The sequence below is a fragment of the Pelophylax lessonae genome, assembly GCF_965119305.1.
Source record: "Pelophylax lessonae genome assembly, chromosome: 2".
NCBI lineage: Eukaryota > Metazoa > Chordata > Amphibia > Anura > Ranidae > Pelophylax > Pelophylax lessonae.
In genome coordinates, this window is record NC_138769.1 from 1,370,312 (window position 1) to 1,397,225 (window position 26,914).

The window sequence follows — 26,914 nt, forward strand, 5'->3', positions numbered from 1 at the left end:
GTCCTCTCTAAGCCCAGCACCAGGCTGCAGATAGTGAGCCATATCTGAGGTCCTCTCTAAGCCCAGCACCAGGCTGCAGATGGTGAGCCATATCTGAGGTCCCATCTAAGCCCAGCACCAGGCTGCAGATGGTGAGCCATATCTGAGGACCCATCTAAGCCCAGCACCAGGCTGCAGATGGTGAGCCATATCTGAGGTCCTCTCTAAGCCCAGCATCAGGCTGCAGATAGTGAGCCATATCTGAGGACCCATCTAAGCCCAGCACCAGGCTGCAGATGGTGAGCCATATCTGAGGACCCCTCTAAGCCCAGCACCAGGCTGCAGTTGGTGAGCCATATCTGAGTTCCTCTCTAAGCCCAGCACCAGGCTGCAGATGGTGAGCCATATCTGAGGTCCCATCTAAGCCCAGCACCAGGCTGCAGATGGTGAGCCATATCTGAGGACCCATCTAAGCCCAGCACCAGGCTGCAGTTGGTGAGCCATATCTGAGGACCCATCTAAGCCCAGCACCAGGCTGCAGATGGTGAGCCATATCTGAGGACCCCTCTAAGCCCAGCACCAGGCTGCAGATGGTGAGCCATATCTGAGGACCCATCTAAGCCCAGCACCAGGCTGCAGATGGTGAGCCATATCTGAGGACCCATCTAAGCCCAGCACCAGGCTGCAGATGTTGAGCCATATCTGAGGTCCCATTTAAGCCCAGCACCAGGCTGCAGTTGGTGAGCCATATCTGAGGACCCATCTAAGCCCAGCACCAGGCTGCAGATGGTGAGCCATATCTGAGGACCCATCTAAGCCCAGCACCAGGCTGCAGATGGTGAGCCATATCTGAGGACCCCTCTAAGCCCAGCACCAGGCTGCAGATGGTGAGCCATATCTGAGGACCCATCTAAGCCCAGCACCAGGCTGCAGATGGTGATCCATATCTGAGGTCCCATCTAAGCCCAGCACCAAGCTGCAGATGGTGAGCCATATCTGAGGACCCATCTAAGCCCAGCACCAGGCTGCAGTTGGTGAGCCATATCTGAGGACTCATCTAAGCCCAGCACCAGGCTGCAGATGGTGAGCCATATCTGAGGACCCATCTAAGCCCAGCACCAGGCTGCAGATGGTGAGCCATATCTGAGGACCCCTCTAAGCCAAGCACCAGGCTGCAGATGGTGAGCCATATCTGAGGACCCATCTAAGCCCAGCACCAGGCTGCAGATGGTGAGCCATATCTGAGGACCCATCTAAGCCAAGCACCAGGCTGCAGATGGTGAGCCATATCTGAGGTCCTCTCTAAGCCCAGCACCAGGCTGCAGATGGTGAGCCATATCTGAGGACCCCTCTAAGCCCAGCACCAGGCTGCAGATGGTGAGCCATATCTGAGGTCCTCTCTAAGCCCAGCACCAGGCTGCAGATGGTGAGCCATATCTGAGGTCCTCTCTAAGCCCAGCACCAGGCTGCAGATGGTGAGCCATATCTGAGGTCCTCTCTAAGCCCAGCACCAGGCTGCAGATGATGAGCCATATCTGAGGTCCTCTCTAAGCCCAGCACCAGCCTGCAGATAGTGAGCCATATCATCTGAGGTCCTCTCTTAGCCCAGCACCAGGCTGCAGATGGTGAGCCATATCTGAGGTCCTCTCTAAGCCCAGCACCAGGCTGCAGATGGTGAGCCATATCTGAGGTCCTCTCTAAGCCCAGCACCAGGCTGCAGATGGTGAGCCATATCTGAGGACCCCTCTAAGCCCAGCACCAGGCTGCAGATGGTGAGCCATATCTGAGGTCCTCTCTAAGCCCAGCACCAGGCTGCAGATGGTGAGCCATATCTGAGGTCCTCTCTAAGCCCAGCACCAGGCTGCAGATGGTGAGCCATATCTGAGGTCCTCTCTAAGCCCAGCACCAGGCTGCAGATGATGAGCCATATCTGAGGTCCTCTCTAAGCCCAGCACCAGCCTGCAGATAGTGAGCCATATCATCTGAGGTCCTCTCTTAGCCCAGCACCAGGCTGCAGATGGTGAGCCATATCTGAGGTCCTCTCTAAGCCCAGCACCAGGCTGCAGATGGTGAGCCATATCCGAGGTCCCCTCTAAGCCCAGCACCAGGCTGCAGATGGTGAGCCATATCTGAGGACCCATCTAAGCCCAGCACCAGGCTGCAGTTGGTGAGCCATATCTGAGGACCCCTCTAAGCCCAGCACCCTGTTATATTTATTGTACCCAGTTGGAAATATTTTTATGTTGAATAAATTGTTGGAAAACCCTCTGACTGACTCTCGTGTCCCCGTCTGATGTGGAGCTTCTGAATTTCCTATAGGGGTCACTCTCAGCAAATTCCAACCAGCCGCATGATCCCAGCATTTCAATAAAACTTTATTGTTCCAGAGAACCTGAGGAAGAAGCCGTGCTTGGGAGCCTCCCCCATACTGACGCGTTTCACCCGGGAACTCCTAGAATGTCTACAATTCAGCCCGTCCTGAAGTTCTGTTGAAATGTGGAGATGGTGGGGCTGGCCTTCTGCTGGGGGGAATGTGGACAACCCGACACCGGACACCCCATTACAATGGTATAAACCCAGCATGGGGCTTCACTGCCGACCTCCCACTGAAAATACTCATTGCCTGGCTGTCATGTCAATACTGAGGGCCCCTCCCCCCCTCGTGTTTTCATTCTTTGCATTTCACATGAATATACAGACCGCAGTGCGCTCAGCCGTGGCCACACCCACCCACGCGTTCTCACACCCTCCCGCGCGTTCTCACACCCTCCCACGCATTCTCACACCCGCCCACGCATTCTCACACCCTCCCACCCATCCTCACACCCGCCCGCGCATTCTCACACCCTCACACGCATTCTCACACCCTCCCACGCATTCTCACACCCGCCCACGCATTCTCACACCCGCCCACGCATTCTCACACCCGCCCGCGCATTCCCACACCCTCCCACGCATTCTCACACCCCTTGAATCATTCTCACACCCGCCCAAGCCTTCTCACACCCTCCCAAGCCTTCTCACACCCGCCCACGCATTCTCACACCCTCCCACTCATTCTCACACCCGCCCACGCGTTCTCACACCTGCCCACGCATTCTCACACCCTCCCACGCGTTCTCACACCCGCCCACGCATTCTCACACCCGCCCACGCATTCTCACACCCTCCCACGCGTTCTCACACCCGCTCACGCATTCTCACACCCTCCCACGCATTCTCACACCCGCCCACGCATTCTCACACCCGCCCGCGCATTCTCACACCCGCCCACGCATTCTCACACCCGCCCGCGCATTCCCACACCCTCCCACGCATTCTCACACCCCTTGAATCATTCTCACACCCGCCCAAGCCTTCTCACACCCTCCCAAGCCTTCTCACACCCGCCCACGCATTCTCACACCCTCCCACTCATTCTCACACCCGCCCACGCGTTCTCACACCCGCCCACGCATTCTCACACCCTCCCACGCGTTCTCACACCCGCCCACGCATTCTCACACCCGCCCACGCATTCTCACACCCTCCCACGCATTCTCACACCCGCCCACGCATTCTCAGCCCCGCCCGTGCATTCTCAAACCCGCCTACGCATTCTCAAACCCGCCCGCGAATTCTCACATCCTCCCAGAGTCCTGGTGGTTCCAAACTTCTTCCATTTACAGATGATGGAGGCCACTGTACTCATTGGGACCTTCAATGCTGCAGAAATGTTTCTATACCCTTCCCCCGATCTGTGCCTCCATACAATCCTGTCTCCGAGGTCTACAGACAATTCCTTGGACTTCATGGCTTGGTTTGTGCTCTGACATGCACTGTTACCTGTGAGACCTTATATAGACAGGTGTGTGCCTTTCCAAATCATGTCCAATCAACTGAATTTACCACAGGTGGACTCCAATCAAGTTGTAAAAACATTTGAAGGATGATCAGTGGAAACAGGAGGCACCTGAGGTCATGGAAAGGGTGTGGACCTCTTTCAGGGCAGTGTAGTAGGTGGGTGATCCGGCACCGGGAGCCGCTCAGCCGCTGGACTCTTATGTGAGGCGGTCGGCACGAAGAGGAAGTGAAGCCCAACCCCCAGTGCAGGTGCAGAAATCACACCGAATACAGAGATAATATTATAGTTTTATTGGTGGAAAGGAGGACGGCTCCTCCCAGAACCCTCCAGGCTGACAGTCCACAAACAGTGGGGCTCTGGGGCTGTGTGCTGCACTGACCACACACAGCCACCCTGAGAGCGCAGCATTACCCGTATACAGAGGACACCGAGCCCCCACCGTCACAGGAAGATAAAAGTCACACAGTGATACACTGTGATGTCATCACACAGGAGGCGGACCCAGTCTCACTCCTCCCGCCCCTGATCCGGGTTCCGCGGCTGCTGCAGCAGTTCTGTGATCTTCTCCATCTGACTGGCAGCCGATTCCGTGTCCGCGTTTTCCATCTCCTCCAGGACGACGTCGGTGAGCTGCAGCCGCTCACTCCTGACCAATCAGGAGACAGAGAGAACGTCACAAAGGGGTGCAGAGTGGAGGAATCGGGGGAGGGGAGAAAACAAACCACTCACCATTCTTCTACCTTCTCTTGGTAATGTTGGCGGTGTTGTCTGCGCTTGTATTCCCGGAGATCCTCCCCCGCCAGGGCCTGCAACCCCGAGAACAGCGCCCCCACCGGGACCCTGCGGGTAAAAGAGGTACCACCCACATCAGACCCCGCCCACATCAGACCAATCCCAGCCACATCAGACCCCGCCCACATCAGACCAATCCCAGCCACATCAGACCAATCCCACCCACATCAGACCCCGCCCACATCAGACCAATCCCACCCACATCAGACCCCGCCCACATCAGACCAATCCCACCCACATCAGACCAATACCACCCACATACACATCACCAAACTCACCCCAACATGGCTCCAATGACGGATCCACCAATCAGACCCCTCAGTCCGAGATTCACCCGGAACAAACCGCCGGCCACCGCTACAAGGAGAACAGAGTGTAATAGAAGACATGGGGGAGGGGCATTATATATGAGACAGGAGGGGGGGGACATTATAAATGAGACAGGACAGGAGGGGGGGCATTATATACAGGACCCCTGTGTTATATAGGCGACCCCCCCCAATGTTCTAGATGTGACCCCCATGTTATATCATAGGTGACCCCCCATGTTTTATAAGCGACCTCCCCAATGTTCTATATGTAACAACCCCCCCCCATGTTCTATAGGTGACCCCCCATGTTATATTATAGGTGACCCCCAATGTTCTATAGATGATTCCCCCATGTTATATTATAGGTGACCCTCCCATGTTCTATAGGTGACCCCCCCCCCCCCCATGTTCTATAGGTGACCCCCCCCCATGTTCTATAGGTGACCCCCCCATGTTCTATAGGTGACCCCCTCATGTTATATTATAGGTGACCCCCAATGTTCTATAGATGATTCCCCCATGTTATATTATAGGTGACCCTCCCATGTTCTATAGGTGACCCCCCCCCCATGTTCTATAGGTGACCCCCCCATGTTCTATAGGTGACCCCCCCATGTTCTATAGGTGACCCCCTCATGTTATATTATAGGTGACCCCCCCCCCCCACCCCCAATGTGTGTCTGGCAGTAGAAGAGGAAACATGAAGTCCAATCACCTCCAGCCGCTGCAAAGTGACCGATGACGACTTTATCCCGATACGCCGACAGCCCGGAGCTCACACCACTGCAAGAGAGAGAGAGAGAGACTACTACCACCATCATCTATTACTAACACACATGGGGGGAGGAGAGAGACTACTACCACCAACATCTATTACTATAACACGGGGGGGGGGGGAGAGACTACTACCACCATCATCTATTACTATAACACATGGGGGGAGGAGAGAGACTACTACCACCATCATCTATTACTATAACACAGGGGGGGGGGAGACTACTACCACCATCATCTATTACTAACACACATGGGGGGAGGAGAGAGACTACTACCACCATCATCTATTACTATAACACATGGGGGGAGGAGAGAGACTACTACCACCATCATCTATTACTATAACACAGGGGGGGGGGGGAGACTACTACCACCATCATCTATTACTAACACACATGGGGGGAGGAGAGAGACTACTACCACCATCATCTATTACTATAACACAGGGGGGGGGGGGGGGGAGACTACTACCACCATCATCTATTCCTATAACACAGGGGGGAGGGGGGTTTGAGGGATATACAAAAGGAGGATGTGATGGATTTGGGGAGGGGGGATGAAATAGATTGTGGGGGGTGACACGAGGGGGGGATGGGTGGATTTCTGGGGAGAATGGTGTAAAGTCAATGGGAAAGGCAGGGGGTTGCACAGGCAGGGATTGCATTTATCTTGGATAAACTATTAATATTGGATTAAGTATTGCACTTCGGCTCAGCACTTCAGCGAATGCACAAAGCGAACAACAGACAGACTACAGACAGACTACAGACAGACTACAGACTGACTACAGACTGACTACAGACTGACTACAGACTGACTACAGACAGACTACAGACAGACTACAGACAGACTACAGACAGACTACAGACAGACTACAGACAGACTACAGACAGACTACAGACTGACTACAGACTGACTACAGACAGACTACAGACTGACTACAGACTGACTACAGACTGACTACAGACAGACTACAGACAGACTACAGACAGACTACAGACAGACTACAGACTGACTACAGACTGACTACAGACAGACTACAGACAGACTACAGACTGACTACAGACTGACTACAGACTGACTACAGACTGACTACAGACAGACTACAGACAGACTACAGACAGACTACAGACTGACTACAGACTGACTACAGACAGACTACAGACTGACTACAGACAGACTACAGACAGACTACAGACAGACTACAGACTGACTACAGACTGACTACAGACTGACTACAGACAGACTACAGACAGACTACAGACAGACTACAGACAGACTACAGACAGACTACAGACAGACTACAGACAGACTACAGACAGACTACAGGTGATCTGAGTCTCTATACAACTTTTCCATCTCACATTCAGTCTACTTCTCTATCTCATCACCCTGTATTATGCAATCCCTAATTCTCCTTCACCCCTCTTCTCCGCCCCACAGCTTGTATATATCACCCTCACTCCTATCCTCACCTTTATACTGCACTCATCAACTCAACCCACACACCAATAAAACCTCCAGGACACTGAGATATAATATGTCCCCCCTCATAAATCCCATATCACCTCCCTCACCCTTCTGCTTCTCCTAACCTCTGGAGATATTTCCCCAAATCCTGGACCCCCATCATTTACCTTTGGCCAACATACCCGTCACCCCCTATCCTCTGACACCAGCCGAAATCCACACAGTCTGGTTTCTATTCCTCTTCTGAGTAGAGCCAACCTCCCCTTCTCCTGCGCCCTCTGCAATGCAACAAACTCACCTCTGTCCATCACCTATTCATCACAAACTCCTTCAACCTGCCTGCAATTACTGAGACCTGGCTTCAAGACTCTGACTCTCCTTCTCCTGCTGCCCTCTCCCATGGTGGCCTCCTGTGGACTCTCCCAGGCCTAAGGGACAGAAAGGAGGGGGGGATGGAATTCTGCTTTCCCCTCAAAGCACTTTTCAGGTTCTTCATCCACCCCCTTCTCTGTCTCTCTCCTCATTTGAAGCGCACTGTATTCCTCTATTTTCTCATTGAGAATTGCTGTGATCTATCGGCCTCCTGGACCGGTATCCGGCTTCCTTGATGACTTCTCTGCCTGGCTACCCTACTTTCTCTCTTCTGAAATTCCCACAATCATTCTTGGAGACTTCAACATCGCTGTTAATTTTAACACTCCTACTACTTCTAAACTTCTCAGCTTAACCTCCTCTTTTGACCTTAACCGCTTGCCAGCCGCCGCAAGTACATATACTGCAGCGGTCAGCCCCGGCCAAGCAAAGTGACGTACCGGTACGTCGCTAGGCTGTAAGCCAATAGGGGGCGAGCGCGCTCCCGCCCCCCCGCTCGTTCACAGACACCTCCGCGCGTGTGACTGGCGGACCCGATGTCCGCCGGTCACTCGCGATCTCCCGCTGTGAAGGGAGAAAGGCAGGCGGCTAATGTAAACACAGCCGCCTGTCATTCTTCCCTGTGTAACAGCAGAGATCATACGATCCTGCTATGTAGGAACATAGATCTCTGCTGTTACATGTAAAGCCACATCCCTGCACAGTTAGAATCACACCCCTAGGGACACACTTAACCCCTCCCTCTCCAATAAAGTTAACCCCTTCCCTGCCAGTGTCATTTTTACAGTAACAGTGCATATTTATAGCACTGATTACTGCAGTAATGTCACTGGAACCCCCAAAAGTGTCAAAAATGTCAGTCAAGGGTCCGATCTGTCCGCCGCAATGTCGCAATTCCGCAAAAAAAAAAAATCACAGATCGCCGCCATTACTCGTTAAAAAAAAAAAACAACAAAAATGACAAAAATCTTTCCCTTAGTTAGTAAACGCGATAACTTTTGCGCAAACCAATCAAAATACGCTTATTGCGATTTATTTTACCAAACATATGTAGCAGAAAACAAATTGGCCAAAAATGTCAAAAAATTTTGATTTTTACATTTTTTTTTTGTTGAGAATTTCATATAAAAAAAATGTGAAAAATATTGTTATTTTTTCAAAATTATCGCTCTTTTTTGTTTATAGTGCAAAAAGTAAAAATCACACAGGGGATCAAATACCACCAAAAGAAAGCTCTGTTTGTGGGAAAAAAAGGACATCAATTACATTTGGTTACAGCGTTGCACGACTGCACAATTGTCCGTTAAAGTAATGCAGTGCCGAATCGCAAAATATGGCCTGGTCAGGAATGGGGTAAAATCTTCCGGTCTTAAAGTGGTTAAAAATATGCTCATTGAGAATTTTTTGTCAAAGACATGTAGCTAAATACATTTTGGCCTAAATATATGACAAACATTGAATATATTGGATATTTTTTAACTGTCAAAGTAGAAAATGTCAGTTTTTTCGTAAAATTTTCGCTCTTTTTTTATTACTATCGCAAAAAGTAAAAATCGCAGAGGTAATCAAATACCACCAAAAGAAAGCTCTGTTTGTGGGGAAAAAGGACGTCAATTTCGTTTGGGTACGGCGTCGCACGACCACGCAATTGTCAGTTAAAGTCGCGCAGTGCCGAATCGCAAAAAGTGGCCTGGAGGTAAAGCAGGAAAATCCTCCGGTGGGGAAGTGGTTACAAATAAGATACAATTGGTGAAGAGATCTCTGCTCTACCCTCCTCCCAGTCTACCCTCCTCCCAGTCTACCCTCCTCCCACTCTACCCTCCTCCCACTCTACCTTACGACTCTACCCTCCCACTCTACCCTCCCACTCCACCCTCCCACTCCACCCTCCCACTCCACCCTCCGACTCCACCCTCCGACACTGTCCTCCGACTCTGCCCTCCGACTCCACCCTCCGACACTGTCCTCCGACTCTGCCCTCCGACTCTGCCCTCCAACTCTACCCTCCGACTCTACCTTACGACTCTATCCTCCCACTCTATCCTCCCACTCTACCCTCCTCCCACTCTACCCTCCTCCCACTCTACCTTACGACTCTACCCTCCCACTCTATCCTCCCACTCTACCCTCCCACTCTACCTTACGACTCTACCCTCCCACTCTATCCTCCCACTCCACCCTCCCACTCTACCCTCCTCCCACTCTACCCTCCTCCCACTCTACCTTACGACTCTACCCTCCCACTCTATCCTCCCACTCTACCCTCCCACTCCACCCTCCGACTCTACCCTCCGACACTGTCCTCCGACTCTACCCTCCGACTCTACCCTCCGACTCTATCCACCGACTCCACCCTCCGACTCCACCCTCCGACTCCACCCTACACAACTCATATCTTCAACCTCTCCACTGGCATCTTCCCCAACCCTCTAAAACATGCGCTAGTCACTCCCATACCAAAGAGAGCCTCACTAGACCCCACCAATCTTAATAACTTGAGACCCATCTCCTTACTCCCTTTTGCTTCCAAACTCCTTGAACATTTAGTCTACAACCGCCTGAGCGACCACCTCATTGGATTACCCTTACATAGGCTCCTCCCCCCTTCAATCCATAATGAATCCACCTTACCAACCGTTCAGTGTCCTCCACCCCTCTCTGCCAATCCCTTCACTGGCTCCACCCCTCTCTGCCAATCCCTTCACTGGCTCCACCCCTCTATACCAATCCCTTCACTGGCTCCACCCCTCTCTGCCAATCCCTTCACTGGCTTCCACCCTCTCTGCCAATCCCTTCACTGGCTCCACCCCTCTCTGCCAATCCCTTCACTGGCTCCACCCCTCTATACCAATCCCTTCACTGGCTTCCACTCACCCAACAAATAAAATTCAAAGTGCTAACAAAGCCATCCACAACTCCGCCCCCAGCTACATCTCTAACCTGATCTCAATTATCAACCAATCCGCTCTCTTCATTCCTTCCAGGACCTCCTCTTCCCTTGTCACCTCCTCCCATGCTCCCCTCCAGGACTCCTGCAGAGTTTCTCCCATCCTCTGGAACTCTCTACCCCAATCTGTCCGACTCTCCCCTAATCTATCCATCTTTAGACCCTGAAAACCACCCGGCTACTAACTAATAACACTCAGCCCATCCCCCACAGCTATTGCCTTTTGTATCAATTGACCCCCCCCCTTAGATTGTCAGCTCTTAGGATCAGGGCCCTCTGATTCCTCCTGTATTGTAATATCTGACTTCATTCTGTAAAGTGCTGTATAAATCCTCTATAATAATAATAATAATAATAATTTGGGGGTGACACACGGGGGGGGGGGGGGGAATAAGATGATTTTTGGGAGGGGGGTTGGGATGGATTTTGTGGGGGGAGGTGGGATGGATTTTTGGGGTGACACACGGGGGGGGGGGAGTGGGATGGATTTTGGGGGGGGATGGGATGAATTTTTGGGGGGGTGGGATGGATTTTTTGGGGGGGGGGATGGGATGAATTTTTGGGGGGGTGGGGTGGATTTTTTTGGGGGGGGGGTGGGATGGATTTTTGGGGTGACACACAGGGGGGGGAGGGGAACTCACTTGAATATGGTGACGAAGGCGGCAACTCTCCACCCCCAGCGGAATCCGTATCGGATGAATCCCCGAATGGCGGCGTTCTGGGCGGATCTCTGGGGGGAGGGGGAGGAGGAGACGCATTAATGGGGGGCAGTTTTGGGGGTGACAATACTGACAGATCCCTCCCCTCCCCCCTCATCTTACCACGGCCTCCACTCGGTGTCGGTAAACCTCGGCCCGGTGATTCTGGATGTATTGTTCCCGGCTCAAGCGGGCGGCCGGCACTCCGCCGTACACAAAACCTACCATCCCCCCTGTGAGGGCGCTCTTCACCATAAACTCCGCCTCCTCCGGGAGTTCACCGCGGTCACTGCCGGGAGAGGGAACAGATCACAGGTGAGGGAGGGAGAAAATGGGGGAGGGGTGCAGAGGGGGGGGGGGAAAGTGGGGGAGGGGCACTGACTTGCGGCGGTAAAGCTCCTTCACTCTCTCCCAGCCACTCTGTGGAAGATCCGGAGGGGGGAGAAACTGGGAATCCGGGGGGAGGGGAGAGGAGCGGCCCCGGGGCCCCACTGGAGGACTTTCCACCATCTGAAAATAGAGAGAAGAGGGTGAGAACACCGAGCCCTCCCCTCCCCCACCCACAACACTGACCCCACCCCCACACAGAACACTGACCCCTCCCCCACACAGAACTCTAACCCCTCCCCCACCCAGAACTCTGACCCCTCCCCCACACAGAACACTGACCCCTCCCCCACACAGAACACTGACCCCTCCCCCTCCCCCACACAGAACTGACACTGACCCCTACCCCACCCACAACACTGACCCCACCCCCACACAGAACACTGACCCCTCCCCCACACAGAACTCTAACCCCTCCCCCACCCAGAACTCTGACCCCTTCCCCACACAGAACACTGACCCCTCCCCCACACAGAACACTGACCCCTCCCCCACACAGAACACTGACCCCTCCCCCTCCCCCACACAGAACTGACTCTGACCCCTCCCCCACACAGAACACTGACCCCTCCCCCACACAGAACACTGACCCCTCCCCCTCCCCCACACAGAACTGACACTGACCCCTCCCCCACACAGAACTCTAACCCCTCCCCCACCCAGAACTCTGACCCCTCCCCCACACAGAACACTGACCCCTCCCCCACACAGAACACTGACCCCTCCCCCTCCCCCACACAGAACTGACACTGACCCCTACCCCACCCACAACACTGACCCCTCCCCCACACAGAACTCTGACCCCTCCCCCACACAGAACTCTAACCCCTCCCCCACCCAGAACTCTGACCCCTCCCCCACACAGAACTCTAACCCCTCCCCCACCCAGAACTCTGACCCCTCCCCCACACAGAACACTGACCCCTCCCCCTCCCCCACACAGAACTGACACTGACCCCTACCCCACCCACAACACTGACCCCTCCCCCACAAAGAACTCTGACCCCTCCCCCACACAGAACTCTAACCCCTCCCCCACACAGAACACTGTCCCCTCCCCCAGGATAGGTCACCTGTCTCTCTCTGTAGTGATCTCGGACCCTCTCTCGGTCACGTGTCTCTCAGCAGTCTCCTTCCCACCATTGCACTCTCCATGAGCTCCGCCTCTCTGCCCTTCAGCCCTCTGCCAGTTTCCACAATGGCGTCCTCCGCACTTCCTGTTGTTGCGTCACCACGTTCACGGGAGAAACGTAATCGTTGCGTCGAGACGCAGACGATGATTGATCCGCTGTCAGGCCCCGCCCCTCCCTTATCCGAAGTGACGAGGGTATTGTTTTCTCACGGAACAACCCCGCTTTGAAATTCCTTCCTGGTGCCGCAAATTATTCTCTGCCGCCATCTAGCGGCCACTTATCATCATTACATCTCTGCTCCCTCCCCTCCTCCTCATCCACCAATAGGACTGAGGGGTTTAATATAAGGACTGAGGATCCATTATAAGGACTGAGGGGTCTATTATAGGACTAAGGGGTCTAAAATAAGGACTGAGGGGTCCAATATAGGACTGAGGGATCCATTATGGGACTGATGGGTCCATTATAAGGACTGAGGGGTCCATTATAGGATTGAGGGGTTTAATATAAGGACTGAAGGGGTCCATTATAAGGACTGAGGGGTCTATTATAGGACTGATGGGTTCAATATAAGGACTGAGTGGTCCATTATAGGACTGAGGGGTGCATTATAGGACTGAGGGATCCATTATAGGACTGAGGGGTCTAATATGAGGGGTCTAATATAAGGACTGAGGGGTCTAATATAAGGACTGAGGGGTCCATTATAGGGACTGAGGGGTCCATTATGGGACTGAGGGGTCCAATATAAGGACTGAGGGGTCCATTATAAGGACTGAGGGGTCCATTATAAGGACTGAGGGGTCCAATACAGGACTGAGGGGTCCAATACAGGACTGAGGGGCCCAATCTAAGACTGAGGGGCGCAAAATAGGACTAAGGGGTCCAATATAGGACTGAGGGGCCCAATATGTCCCCCATTAGAGAACTGGGCCCTGGTATACGACCCGTGTCCCTATGTTGGGGCCCCTGTCACCCTTTTAGGACCCGTGGATCACACTTCAGATGTTTTTTTGTATCTTGTGGCTCCTCCTCCTCACCCACTGCCCCTGAATGGAGACTTCTCCAACATTCTTTGTTTTTGTGTCTATTGGTGGCTCTCTTCCCTTACATCCACCCTCCCCTTCCCTGAGCAGGGCGCCCCCTATAGGAGATAACCAGGCCCTGCTACTGGAGGGTGGAGCTCAGTGTGAGCAGGGCGCCCCCTATAGAAGATAACCAGGCCCTGCTACTGGAGGGTGGAGCTCAGTGTGAGGAGGGCGCCCCCTATAGGAGATAACCAGGCCCTGCTACTGGAGGGTGGGAGCTCAGTGTGAGGAGGGCGCCCCCTATAGGAGATAACCAGGCCCTGCTACTGGAAGGTAGGAGATCAGTGTGAGGAGGGTGCCCCCTACAGGAGATAACCAGGCCCTGCTACTGGAGGGTGGGAGCTCAGTGTGAGGAGGGTGCCCCCTATAGGAGATAACCAGGCCCTGCTACTGGAGGGTGGGAGCTCAGTGTGAGGAGGGCGCCCCCTATAGGAGATAACCAGGACCTGCTACTGGAGGATGGGAGCTCAGTGTGAACAGGGCGCCCCCTATAGGAGATAACCAGGCCCTGCTACTGGAAGGTAGGAGATCAGTGTGAGGAGGGTGCCCCCTATAGGAGATAACCAGCCCCTGCTACTGGAGGGTGGAGCTCAGTGTGAGGGGGGCGCCCCCTATAGGAGAGAACCAGGCCCTGCTACTGGAGGATGGGAGCTCAGTGTGAGCAGGGCGCCCCCTATAGAAGATAACCGGGCCCTGCTACTGGAGGGTGGGAGCTCAGTGTGAGGAGGGCGCCCCCTATAGGAGATAACCAGGCCCTGTTACTGGAGGATGGGAGCTCAGTGTGAGCAGGGCGCCCCCTATAGGAGAGAACCAGGCCCTGCTACTGGAGGGTGGGAGCTCAGTGTGAGCAGGGCGCCCCCTATAGAAGATAACCGGCCCTGCTACTGGAGGGTGGGAGCTCAGTGTGAGGAGGGCGCCCCCTATAGGAGATAACCAGGCCCTGTTACTGGAGGATGGGAGCTCAGTGTGAGCAGGGCGCCCCCTATAGAAGATAACCAGGCCCTGCTACTGGAGGGTGGAGCTCAGTGTGAGGAGGGCGCCCCCTATAGGAGATAACCAGGCCCTGCTACTGGAGGGTGGAGCTCAGTGTGAGGGGGGCGCCCCCTATAGGAGATAACCAGGCCCTGCTACTGGAGGGTGGGAGCTCAGTGTGAGGAGGGTGCCCCCTATAGGAGATAACCAGGCCCTGCTACTGGAGGGTGGGAGCTCAGTGTGAACAGGGCGCCCCCTATAGGAGATAACCAGGCCCTGCTACTGGAAGGTAGGAGATCAGTGTGAGGAGGGTGCCCCCTACAGGAGATAACCAGGCCCTGCTACTGGAGGGTGGGAGCTCAGTGTGAGGAGGGCGCCCCCTATAGAAGATAACCAGGCCCTGCTACTGGAGGGTGGGAGCTCAGTGTGAGGAGGGCGCCCCCTACAGGAGATAACCAGGCCCTGCTACTGGAGGGTGGAGCTCAGTGTGAGCAGGGCGCCCCCTATAGGAGATAACCAGGCCCTGCTACTGGAGGGTGGAGCTCAGTGTGAGGGAGGCGCCCCCTACAGGAGAGAACCAGGCCCTGCTACTGGAGGGTGGGAGCTCAGTGTGAGCAGGGCGCCCCCTATAGAAGATAACCGGGCCCTGCTACTGGAGGGTGGGAGCTCAGTGTGAGGAGGGCGCCCCCTATAGGAGATAACCAGGCCCTGTTACTGGAGGATGGGAGCTCAGTGTGAGCAGGGCGCCCCCTATAGGAGAGAACCAGGCCCTGCTACTGGAGGGTGGGAGCTCAGTGTGAGCAGGGCGCCCCCTATAGAAGATAACCGGCCCTGCTACTGGAGGGTGGGAGCTCAGTGTGAGGAGGGCGCCCCCTATAGGAGATAACCAGGCCCTGCTACTGGAGGGTGGGACCTCAGTGTGAGCAGGGCGCCCCCTATAGAAGATAACCAGGCCCTGCTACTGGAGGGTGGGAGCTCAGTGTGAGCAGGGCGCCCCCTATAGAAGATAACCAGGACCTGCTACTGGAGGGTGGGAGCTCAGTGTGAGGAGGGCGCCCCCTATAGAAGATAACCAGGACCTGCTACAGGAGGGTGGGAGCTCAGTGTGAGCAGGGTGCCCCCTATAGGAGATAACCAGGCCCTGCTACTGGAGGGTGGGAGCTTAGTGTGAGCAGGGTGCCCCCTACAGGAGAGAACCAGGCCCTGCTACTGGAGGGTGGAGCTCAGTGTGAGGAGGGCGCCCCCTATAGAAGATAACCAGGCCCTGCTACTGGAGGGTGGGAGCTCAGTGTGAGCAGGGCGCCCCCTATAGAAGATAACCAGGCCCTGCTACTGGAGGGTGGGAGCTCAGTGTGAGGAGGGTGCCCCCTATAGGAGATAACCAGGCCCTGCTACTGGAGGGTGGGAGCTCAGTGTGAGCAGGGCGCCCCCTATAGGAGATAACCAGGCCCTGCTACTGGAGGGTGGGAGCTCAGTGTGAGCAGGGCGCCCCCTATAGAAGATAACCAGGCCCTGCTACTGGAGGGTGGAGCTCAGTGTGAGCAGGGCGCCCCCTATAGAAGATAACCAGGCCCTGCTACTGGAGGGTGGGAGCTCAGTGTGAGCAGGGCGCCCCCTATAGAAGATAACCAGGCCCTGCTACTGGAGGGTGGGAGCTCAGTGTGAGCAGGGCGCCCCCTACAGGAGATAACCAGGCCCTGCTACTGGAGGGTGGGAGCTCAGTGTGAGCAGGGTGCCCCCTATAGGAGATAACCAGGCCCTGCTACTGGAGGGTGGGAGCTCAGTGTGAGCAGGGTGCCCCCTACAGGAGAGAACCAGGCCCTGCTACTGGAGGGTGGAGCTCAGTGTGAGCAGGGTGCCCCCTACAGGAGAGAACCAGGCCCTGCCCCCTTATAGTTTTTACACACAAGGAACACCACAAACATTTTAGAAAACATTTATTGTACAAAAAGAGAACTGAGAGATGGATAAGCGCCCCCTAGCATAAGAATGATGTACACCAGTGCCCTCTAGTGGCAGAGATCTAATATGATAGATAAATGATGTACACCAGTGCCATCTGGTGGCAGAGATCTAGTGTGATAGATAAATGATGTACACCAGTGCCCTCTAGTGGCAGAGATCTAGTATGATAGATAAATGATGTACACTAGCGCCATCTGGTGTCAGAGTTCTGATATAGCATATAAATGAGATGTTCTGATGTAGTAGAGCCCCACCTACAGGCTTTGTTGAGGAAGTGAGATTCTGAAGAAGCTCTATGGACATAATTATACAGCCAATAGGAAGAAGTTGCAGCTCATCCAATCATTTGCAGAGTCCAGCCTACCAGGGGAGACCCCCTTCCTATGTCAAAGTGATTTCATTCTCCAGCTGGGCTCCTCTCGTATAGCAGGATCAGATGTGGGGGACGCAACATTTGGGGGTGGAGGGGTCATAAATTTCTCTTATTAGGATCTGTCCATCTCATTCCAGGGGTGAAAGGTCAGAGTTCCTGATGGTCGGGGCCCCGGGTCACCTCCCGGTACTCCTTCCGCCGGCGGACCTTGTATGTGAGAAGCTGGGAGTACTGGGTGAGGAGAGAGCGCCAGTACCGGGAGACGTCCTCCATCCGTAGATGCTCAGCGATGAACTGCTCGCCCCTGCAGACACAAGAGGGTCAAATGGTGAGAAGAGCGGAGGATGGGGGGGGGGGGCAAGATGGACAGAAGTTCTATCTACTGACCCCACCCAATGAAGAGTCAGAGGAAGGAGAGGAGACCAAAGGACTGGCCGAACCTTCTAGTAAATCACCTGATCAGATATGGCCACAGCTTGGGAGCCACCCAGAAGACTGACTTACCTACTGCCCCTCCAAGGCCACCCACTGCTCCTCAGAGACCTTAGAGAGGACAAGGCCACCCACTGCTCCTCAGAGACCCCAAGAGAGGACAAGGCCACCCACTGCTCCTCAGAGACCCCAAGAGAGGACAAGGCCACCCACTGCTCCTCAGAGACCCCAACGAGGACAAGACCACCCACTGCTCCTCAGAGACCCCAGAGAGGACAAGGCCACCCACTGCTCCTCAGAGACCCCAACGAGGAGGAGGCCACCCACTGCTCCTCAGAGACCCCAACGAGGACAAGGCCACCCACTGCTCCTCAGAGACCCCAGGGAGGACAAGGCCACCCACTGCTCCTCAGAGACCTTAGAGAGGACAAGGCCACCCACTGCTCCTCAGAGACCCCAGAGAGGACAAGGCCACCCACTGCTCCTCAGAGACCCCAACGAGGACAAGGCCACCCACTGCTCCTCAATGACCCCAGGGAGGACAAGGCCACCCACTGCTCCTCAGAGACCCCAGGGAGGACAAGGCCACCCACTGCTCCTCAGAGACCCCAGGGAGGACAAGGCCACCCACTGCTCCTCAGAGACCCCAGGGAGGACAAGGCCACCCACTGCTCCTCAATGACCCCAGGGAGGACAAGGCCACCCACTGCTCCTCAGAGACCCCAGGGAGGACAAGGCCACCCACTGCTCCTCAGAGACCCCCAGAGAGGACAAGGCCACCCACTGCTCCTCAGAGACCCCCAGAGAGGACAAGGCCACCCACTGCTCCTCAGAGACCCCAGGGAGGACAAGGCCACCCACTGCTCCTCAGAGACCCCCAGAGAGGACAAGGCCACCCACTGCTACTCAGAGACCCCAGAGAGGACAAGGCCACCCACTGCTCCTCAATGACCCCAGGGAGGACAAGGCCACCCACTGCTCCTCAGAGACCCCAGAGAGGACAAGGCCACCCACTGCTCCTCAGAGACCCCAGGGAGGACAAGGCCACCCACTGCTCCTCAATGACCCCAGGGAGGACAAGGCCACCCACTGCTCCTCAGAGACCCCAGAGAGGACAAGGCCACCCACTGCTCCTCAGAGACCCCAGGGAGGACAAGGCCACCCACTGCTCCTCAGAGACCCCAGGGAGGACAAGGCCACCCACTGCTCCTCAATGACCCCAGGGAGGACAAGGCCACCCACTGCTCCTCAGAGACCCCAGGGAGGACAAGGCCACCCACTGCTCATCAGAGACCCCAGAGAGGACAAGGCCACCCACTGCTCCTCAGAGACCCCAACGAGGACAAGGCCACCCACTGCTCCTCAATGACCCCAGGGAGGACAAGGCCACCCACTGCTCCTCAGAGACCCCAAAGAGGACAAGACCACCCACTGCTCCTCAGAGACCCCAGAGAGGACAAGGCCACCCACTGCTCCTCAGAGACCCCAGAGAGGACAAGGCCACCCACTGCTCCTCAGAGACCCAAACGAGGACGAGGCCACCCACTGCTCCTCAGAGACCCCAGGGAGGACAAGACCACCCACTGCTCCTCAGAGACCCCAGGGAGGACAAGACCACCCACTGCTCCTCAGAGACCCCAGAGAGGACAAGGCCACCCACTGCTCCTCAATGACCCCAGGGAGGACAAGGCCACCCACTGCTCCTCAGAGACCCCAACGAGGACAAGACCACCCACTGCTCCTCAGAGACCTTAGAGAGGACAAGGCCACCCACTGCTACTCAGAGACCCCAACGAGGACGAGACAAGGCCACCCACTGCTTCTCAGAGACCCCAGGGAGAACAAAGGCCACCCACTGCTCCTCAATGACCCCAGGGAGGACAAGGCCACCCACTGCTCCTCAATGACCCCAGGGAGGACAAGGCCACCCACTGCTCCTCAGAGACCCCAACGAGGACAAGACCACCCACTGCTCCTCAGAGACCCCAACGAGGACAAGACCACCCACTGCTCCTCAGAGACCCCAGAGAGGACAAGGCCACCCACTGCTCCTCAGAGACCTTAGAGAGGACAAGGCCACCCACTGCTCCTCAGAGACCCCAGGGAGGACAAGGCCACCCACTGCTCCTCAGAGACCCCAACGAGGACAAGACCACCCACTGCTCCTCAGAGACCTTAGAGAGGACAAGGCCACCCACTGCTACTCAGAGACCCCAACGAGGACGAGACAAGACCACCCACTGCTCCTCAGAGACCCCAGAGAGGACAAGGCCACCCACTGCTCCTCAGAGACCTTAGAGAGGACAAGGCCACCCACTGCTCCTCAGAGACCCCAACGAGGACGAGGCCACCCACTGCTCCTCAGAGACCCCAACGAGGACGAGGCCACCCACTGCTCCTCAGAGACCCCAGAGAGGACAAGGCCACCCACTGCTCCTCAGAGACCCCAGAGAGGACAAGGCCACCCACTGCTCCCCAGAGACCTTAGAGAGGACAAGGCCACCCACTGCTACTCAGAGACCCCAACGAGGACGAGACAAGGCCACCCACTGCTTCTCAGAGACCCCAGGGAGAACAAAGGCCACCCACTGCTCCTCAATGACCCCAGGGAGGACAAGGCCACCCACTGCTCCTCAGAGACCCCAACGAGGACAAGACCACCCACTGCTCCTCAGAGACCCCAACGAGGACAAGACCACCCACTGCTCCTCAGAGACCCCAACGAGGACAAGACCACCCACTGCTCCTCAGAGACCCCAGAGAGGACAAGGCCACCCACTGCTCCTCAGAGACCTTAGAGAGGACAAGGCCACCCACTGCTCCTCAGAGACCCCAACGAGGACGAGGCCACCCACTGCTCCTCAGAGACCCCAACGAGGACGAGGCCACCCACTGCTCCTCAGAGACCCCAGAGAGGACAAGGCCACCCACTGCTCCTCAGAGACCCCAGAGAGGACAAGGCCACCCACTGCTCCCCAGAGACCTTAGAGAGGACAAGGCCACCCACTGCTACTCAGAGACCCCAGAGAGGACAAGGCCACCCACTGCTCCTCAGAGACCCCAACGAGGACAAGGCCACCCACTGCTCCTCAGAGACCCCAGGGAGGACAAGGCCGCCCACTGCTCCTCAGAGACCCCAGGGAGGACAAAGCCACCCACTGCTCCTCAGAGACCTTAGAGAGGACAAGGCCACCCACTGCTCCTCAGAGACCCCAACGAGGACAAGGCCACCCACTGCTCCTCAGAGACCTTAGAGAGGACAAGGCCACCCACAGTCCCTCAGGAATCCCAAGGAGGACGGGGCTCTCTAGTAATGATGATCACATACAGGTGGAGCTCCGGAGCCAGGAACACCGATGTCCTTTCACAGGCAACCCAAACCCTGACTGAAATATGGGGCAGCTACAACAATGGGGGAAATATTCTGCTGGGGGCAGTCATGGGATGAGCGCCGTACCTTTGTGCAATTTTCTTTGCTTCATCATCATTGTCCTTCACAAACTGCAGCAACTCCCTGAAGGAACAAGAGAGACCGTGAGTGGAGGAGGGGAGAGAGCAAAGAAATACAGAGAGTGTGTGGGAGGAAGAAAGATGGGGGGGGGGGATAAGGAGAAAGGAATAAAGAAGAAAGGAGGAGGGAAGAGGAAGGAATAAGGAGGTTGAAATGAGGGAGAAGGACGGAATGAGGGAGGGAAGGAAGGAATAAGTAAGTAGGGAGGAATGGCTAAGGAGGGAAGAAATGAGGAGGAAGGTATAAAGGGGGAAGGAATGAGGAGGAAGGTATAAGAAAGATGGAATGAGGAGGAAGGAAGGAGGGAAAAAGGAGGAGGAAGAGGAGAAAGAAGAAGGAGGGAGGAAGGGAGGGAGGGAGGAGAAGGAGGGAGGAAGGTGGGAGGGAGGGAGGGAGGGAGGAAGGAAGGAAGGGGAAGGAGGGAGGGAGGGAGGGAGGGAGGGAGGAAGGGGAAGGAGGGAGGGAGGGAGGAAGGGGAGGGAGGAAGGGGAAGGAGGGAGGGGGGGAAGGAGGGAGGAAGGGGAAGGAGGGAGGGAGGAAGGGGAAGGAGGGAGGAAGGGGAAGGAGGGAGGAAGGGGAAGGAGGGAGGAAGGGGAAGGAGGGAGGAAGGGAGGAAGGGGAAGGAGGGAGGGAGGAAGGGGAAGGAGGGAGGGAGGAAGGGGAAGGAGGGAGGGAGGAAGGAAAGAAGGAGGGGAAGGAGGAAGGAAGGCGGGAGGGAGGAAGGAAGGGGAAGGAGGGAGGGGGGGGGGGAAGGAGGGAGGGGAAGGAGGGAGGGAGGGAGGGGAAGGAGGGAGGGAGGGAGGAAGGGGAGGGAGGGAGGGAGGAAGGGGAAGGAGGGAGGGGGGAAGGAGGGAGGAAGGGGAAGGAGGGAGAGGGAGAGGGAGGGAGGGAGGAAGGGGAAGGAGTGAGGAAGGGGAAGGAGGGAGGAAGGGAGGAAGGGGAAGGAGGGAGGGAGGAAGGGGAAGGAGGGAGGGAGGAAGGGGAAGGAGGGAGGGAGGAAGGGGAAGGAGGGAGGGAGGAAGGGGAAGGAAGGAAGGAGGGAGGGAGGAGAAGGAGGAGGGAGGGAGGGAGGGAGGAAGGAAAGAAGGAGGGGAAGGAGGAAGGAAGGCGGGAGGGAGGAAGGAAGGGGAAGGAGGAAGGGGAAGGGGGGAGGAAGAGAGGAAGGGGAAGGAGGGAGGGAGGAAGGGGAAGGAGGGAGGGAGGAGGGATGGAGGGAGGAAGGGGAAGGAAGGAGGGAGGAAGGGGAAGGTAGGAGGGAGGGAGGAGAAGGAGGAGGGAGGGAGGGAGGGAGGAAGGAAAGAAGGAGGGAGGGAAGGAGGGAGGAAGGCGGGAGGGAGGGGAAGGAGGGAGGGAGGGAGGGAGGAAGGGGAAGGAGGGAGGGAGGAAGGGGAAGGAGGGAGGAAGGGGAAGGAGGAAGGAAGGGGAAGGAGGAAGGAAGGAAGGGAGGAAGGGGAAGGAGGAAGGAAGAAGGAAGGAAGGGAGGAAGGAGGGAGGAAGGTGAAAGGAGGGAGGAAGGTGAAAGGAGGGAGGAAGGTGAAAGGAGGGAGGGAGGGAGGTGAAAGGAGGGAGGGAGGGAATAAGGGGAAGGAGGGAGGGAGGAAGGTGGAAGGAGGAAGGAAGGAGGGAAAGGAGGGAGGGAGGAACGGGGAAGGAGGGAGGAAGGCGGAAGGAAGGGGAAGGAGGGAGGGAGGAAGGCGGAAGGAAGGGGGGGAAGGAGGGAGGAAGGGGGGAAGGAGGGAGGAAGGGGGGAAGGAGGGAGGAAGGGGGAAGGAAGGGGGAAGGAGGGAGGAAGGGAGGGAGGAAGGGGAAGGAGGGAGGAAGGGGAAGGAGGGAGGGAGGGAGGAAGGTGGAAGGAGGGAGGAAGGAGAAGAAAGAAGGAGTGATCAGGACAGGAATATCCAGCCACCTGACTGACTTCCCATAGGGAGATGACAACCCAATCACACCGGTGTTTAGGGGAGGGGGCATACATGCTGGAGTCGAAATGGGGGGGGGGGGGTAATCTGATGGGACAGACCCTAGATCTCCCCCTTACCTGAGCTCGGTTAGGTCCTGGCTGACGGGAATGTAATGCACCCACGGCTCCAGGCGATGGTAGAAGAATTCCAGCCAGGCGTCCCCAACATGGAAGACCAGAGAGCCGCACAGGAAGAGATGCTTCAACCGGAAACTGGCCGCCACACCCCGGAAATTAAATAAATATCTGCCGGGAAAGAGAGGACATTCATTACAGGTACAAGAGAGAGATGTGGAGGGGCCACAGTTGAGACAGAGAGGGGAGGAGCCACAGGTGAGAGAGAGAGAGAGAGGGGGGGGGAGGAGCCACAGGTGAGACAGAGAGGGGAGGAGCCAAAGGTGAGAAGGCGGGGAAGTGGCCACAAATGGCATACAGATATCACAGACAGCAAGGTGACAAGGAGATGGGGGTGGAGAGGTCAGAGGTGACAAGGAGACGGGGGGTGGAGAGGAGAGGTCAGAGGTGACAAGGAGATGGGGGGTGGAGAGGAGAGGTCAGAGGTGACAAGGAGACGGGGGTGGAGAGGTCAGAGGTGACAAGGAGACTGGGGGTGGAGAGGAGAGGTCAGAGGTGACAAGGAGAATGAGACAGGGGCGGAGAGGTCAGAGGTGAGAAGGAGACGGAGGTGGAGAGGAGAGGTAAGAGGTGACAAGGAGACGGGAGGGGGTGGAGAGGTCAGAGGTGACAAGGAAACAGGGGTGGATAGGAGAGGTCAGAGGTGACAAGGAGACGGGAGGGGGTGGAGAGGTCAGAGGTGACAAGGAAACAGGGGTGGAGAGGAGAGTTCAGAGGTGACAAGGAGACAGGGGTGGAGAGGAGAGGTCAGAGGTGACAAGGAGACAGGGGTGGAGAGGAGAGGTCAGAGGTGACAAGGAGACGGGGGTGGAGAGGAGAGGTCAGAGGTGACAAGGAGACAGGGGCGGAGAGGTCAGAGGTGAGAAGGAGACGGAGGTGGAGAGGAGAGGTAAGAGGTGACAAGGAGACGGGAGGGGGTGGAGAGGTCAGAGGTGACAAGGAAACAGGGGTGGAGAGGAGAGGTCAGAGGTGACAAGGAGACGGGAGGGGGTGGAGAGGAGAGGTCAGAGGTGACAAGGAGACGGGAGGGGGTGGAGAGGTCAGAGGTGACAAGGAAACAGGGGTGGAGAGGAGAGGTCAGAGGTGACAAGGAGACAGGGGTGGAGAGGAGAGGTCAGAGGTGACAAGGAGACAGGGGTGGAGAGGAGAGGTCAGAGGTGACAAGGAGACAGGGGGGGGTGGAGAGGTCAGAGGTGACAAGGAAACAGGGGTGGAGAGGAGAGGTCAGAGGTGACAAGGAGACGGGAGGGGGTGGAGAGGAGAGGTCAGAGGTGACAAGGAGACGGGAGGGGGTGGAGAGGTCAGAGGTGACAAGGAGACAGGGGTGGAGAGGAGAGGTCAGAGGTGACAAGGAGACGGGGGTGGAGAGGAGAGGTCAGAGGTGACCAGGAGACAGGGGTGGAGAGGAGAGGTCAGAGGTGACAAGGAGACGGGGGTGGAGAGGAGAGGTCAGAGGTGACAAGGAGACGGAGGTGGAGAGGAGAGGTAAGAGGTGACAAGGAGACGGGAGGGGGTGGAGAGGTCAGAGGTGACAAGGAAACAGGGGTGGATAGGAGAGGTCAGAGGTGACAAGGAGACGGGAGGGGGTGGAGAGGAGAGGTCAGAGGTGACAAGGAGACGGGAGGGGGTGGAGAGGTCAGAGGTGACAAGGAAACAGGGGTGGAGAGGAGAGTTCAGAGGTGACAAGGAGACAGGGGTGGAGAGGAGAGGTCAGAGGTGACAAGGAGACAGGGGTGGAGAGGAGAGGTCAGAGGTGACAAGGAGACGGGGGTGGAGAGGAGAGGTCAGAGGTGACAAGGAGACAGGGGCGGAGAGGTCAGAGGTGAGAAGGAGACGGAGGTGGAGAGGAGAGGTAAGAGGTGACAAGGAGACGGGAGGGGGTGGAGAGGTCAGAGGTGACAAGGAAACAGGGGTGGAGAGGAGAGGTCAGAGGTGACAAGGAGACGGGAGGGGGTGGAGAGGAGAGGTCAGAGGTGACAAGGAGACGGGAGGGGGTGGAGAGGAGAGGTCAGAGGTGACAAGGAGACGGGAGGGGGTGGAGAGGTCAGAGGTGACAAGGAAACAGGGGTGGAGAGGAGAGGTCAGAGGTGACAAGGAGACAGGGGTGGAGAGGAGAGGTCAGAGGTGACAAGGAGACGGGGGTGGAGAGGAGAGGTCAGAGGTGACAAGGAGACAGGGGTGGAGAGGAGAGGTCAGAGGTGACAAGGAGACGGGGGTGGAGAGGAGAGGTCAGAGGTGACCAGGAGACGGGGGTGGAGAGGAGAGGTCAGAGGTGACCAGGAGACAGGGGTGGAGAGGAGAGGTCAGAGGTGACAAGGAGACGGGGGTGGAGAGGAGAGGTCAAAGGTGACAAGGAGACAGGGGTGGAGAGGAGAGGTCAGAGGTGACAAGGAGACGGGAGGGGGTGGAGAGGAGAGGTCAGAGGTGACAAGGAGACGGGAGGGGGTGGAGAGGAGAGGTCAGAGGTGACAAGGAGACGGGAGGGGGTGGAGAGGTCAGAGGTGACAAGGAGACAGGGGTGGAGAGGAGAGGTCAGAGGTGACAAGGAGACGGGGGTGGAGAGGAGAGGTCAGAGGTGACCAGGAGACAGGGGTGGAGAGGAGAGGTCAGAGGTGACAAGGAGACGGGGGTGGAGAGGAGAGGTCAGAGGTGACAAGGAGACAGGGGCGGAGAGGTCAGAGGTGAGAAGGAGACGGAGGTGGAGAGGAGAGGTAAGAGGTGACAAGGAGACGGGAGGGGGTGGAGAGGTCAGAGGTGACAAGGAAACAGGGGTGGAGAGGAGAGGTCAGAGGTGACAAGGAGACGGGAGGGGGTGGAGAGGAGAGGTCAGAGGTGACAAGGAGACGGGAGGGGGTGGAGAGGTCAGAGGTGACAAGGAAACAGGGGTGGAGAGGAGAGGTCAGAGGTGACAAGGAGACAGGGATGGAGAGGAGAGGTCAGAGGTGACAAGGAGACGGGAGGGGGTGGAGAGGAGAGGTCAGAGGTGACAAGGAGACGGGAGGGGGTGGAGAGGAGAGGTCAGAGGTGACAAGGAAACAGGGGTGGAGAGGAGAGGTCAGAGGTGACAAGGAGACGGGGGTGGAGAGGAGAGGTCAGAGGTGACAAGGAGACAGGGGCGGAGAGGTCAGAGGTGAGAAGGAGACGGAGGTGGAGAGGAGAGGTAAGAGGTGACAAGGAGACGGGAGGGGGTGGAGAGGTCAGAGGTGACAAGGAAACAGAGGTGGAGAGGAGAGGTCAGAGGTGACAAGGAGACAGGAGGGGGTGGAGAGGAGAGGTCAGAGGTGACCAGGAGACGGGGGTGGAGAGGAGAGGTCAGAGGTGACCAGGAGACAGGGGTGGAGAGGAGAGGTCAGAGGTGACAAGGAGACGGGGGTGGAGAGGAGAGGTCAAAGGTGACAAGGAGACAGGGGTGGAGAGGAGAGGTCAGAGGTGACAAGGAGAGGGGGGTGAAGAAGTCAGAGGTGACAAGGAGACGGGAGGAGGACCTTTAGCTAGATTGTGGTAACTGGAGAAAGGGGGAAGGCACTAAGGAAAGGGGGGTGGGGTGTTGAGAGACAGTCTAGGCTGTAGGATAGGAGGAGGAATTCTATGTGAGGAGACAGGGGAGGGGCATTAGTTAAGGAGGCGGGGCCAAGTCTAAAAAGAATCAGTACTGAGAGTTGCCCCATGAACAGGGAGCCCCGGACAGCGAGCAATGACTGGTTACCATAAGGAAGGTGGGAAGACGGAAAGAGATGGAGCAGATATGTAGAAGAGACAGAAGGCGGCCAT

At 56.6% G+C, this 26,914-nt stretch overlaps 2 protein-coding genes across 2 annotated transcripts in view; both read right to left on the minus strand.

The window, feature by feature from the left end:
- Nucleotides 1-4,330: 4,330 nt before the first annotated feature.
- On the minus strand, nucleotides 4,331-12,976 carry TIMMDC1 (translocase of inner mitochondrial membrane domain containing 1; the record flags this gene model as incomplete). Its single annotated transcript, XM_082247905.1, has 8 exons — nucleotides 4,331-4,469; nucleotides 4,553-4,663; nucleotides 4,894-4,972; nucleotides 5,642-5,709; nucleotides 11,134-11,222; nucleotides 11,314-11,479; nucleotides 11,573-11,700; nucleotides 12,920-12,976. 8 exons carry the CDS (start codon nucleotides 12,974-12,976, stop codon nucleotides 4,331-4,333), a joined length of 837 nt encoding a protein of 278 aa, XP_082104031.1.
- A 4,202-nt stretch (nucleotides 12,977-17,178) lies between these two features.
- POGLUT1 (protein O-glucosyltransferase 1) overlaps nucleotides 17,179-26,914 on the minus strand; it is a 29,370-nt gene continuing 19,634 nt past the window's right edge. The window contains exons 9-11 of the mRNA XM_082247161.1: nucleotides 23,087-23,254; nucleotides 20,998-21,054; nucleotides 17,179-17,412 (exon numbers count right to left, since the gene is read on the minus strand). Of these exons, the coding sequence (XP_082103287.1) occupies nucleotides 17,256-17,412; nucleotides 20,998-21,054; nucleotides 23,087-23,254 (382 nt within the window). The 3' untranslated portion in view covers nucleotides 17,179-17,255. The remainder of the gene's footprint in view (nucleotides 17,413-20,997; nucleotides 21,055-23,086; nucleotides 23,255-26,914) is intronic.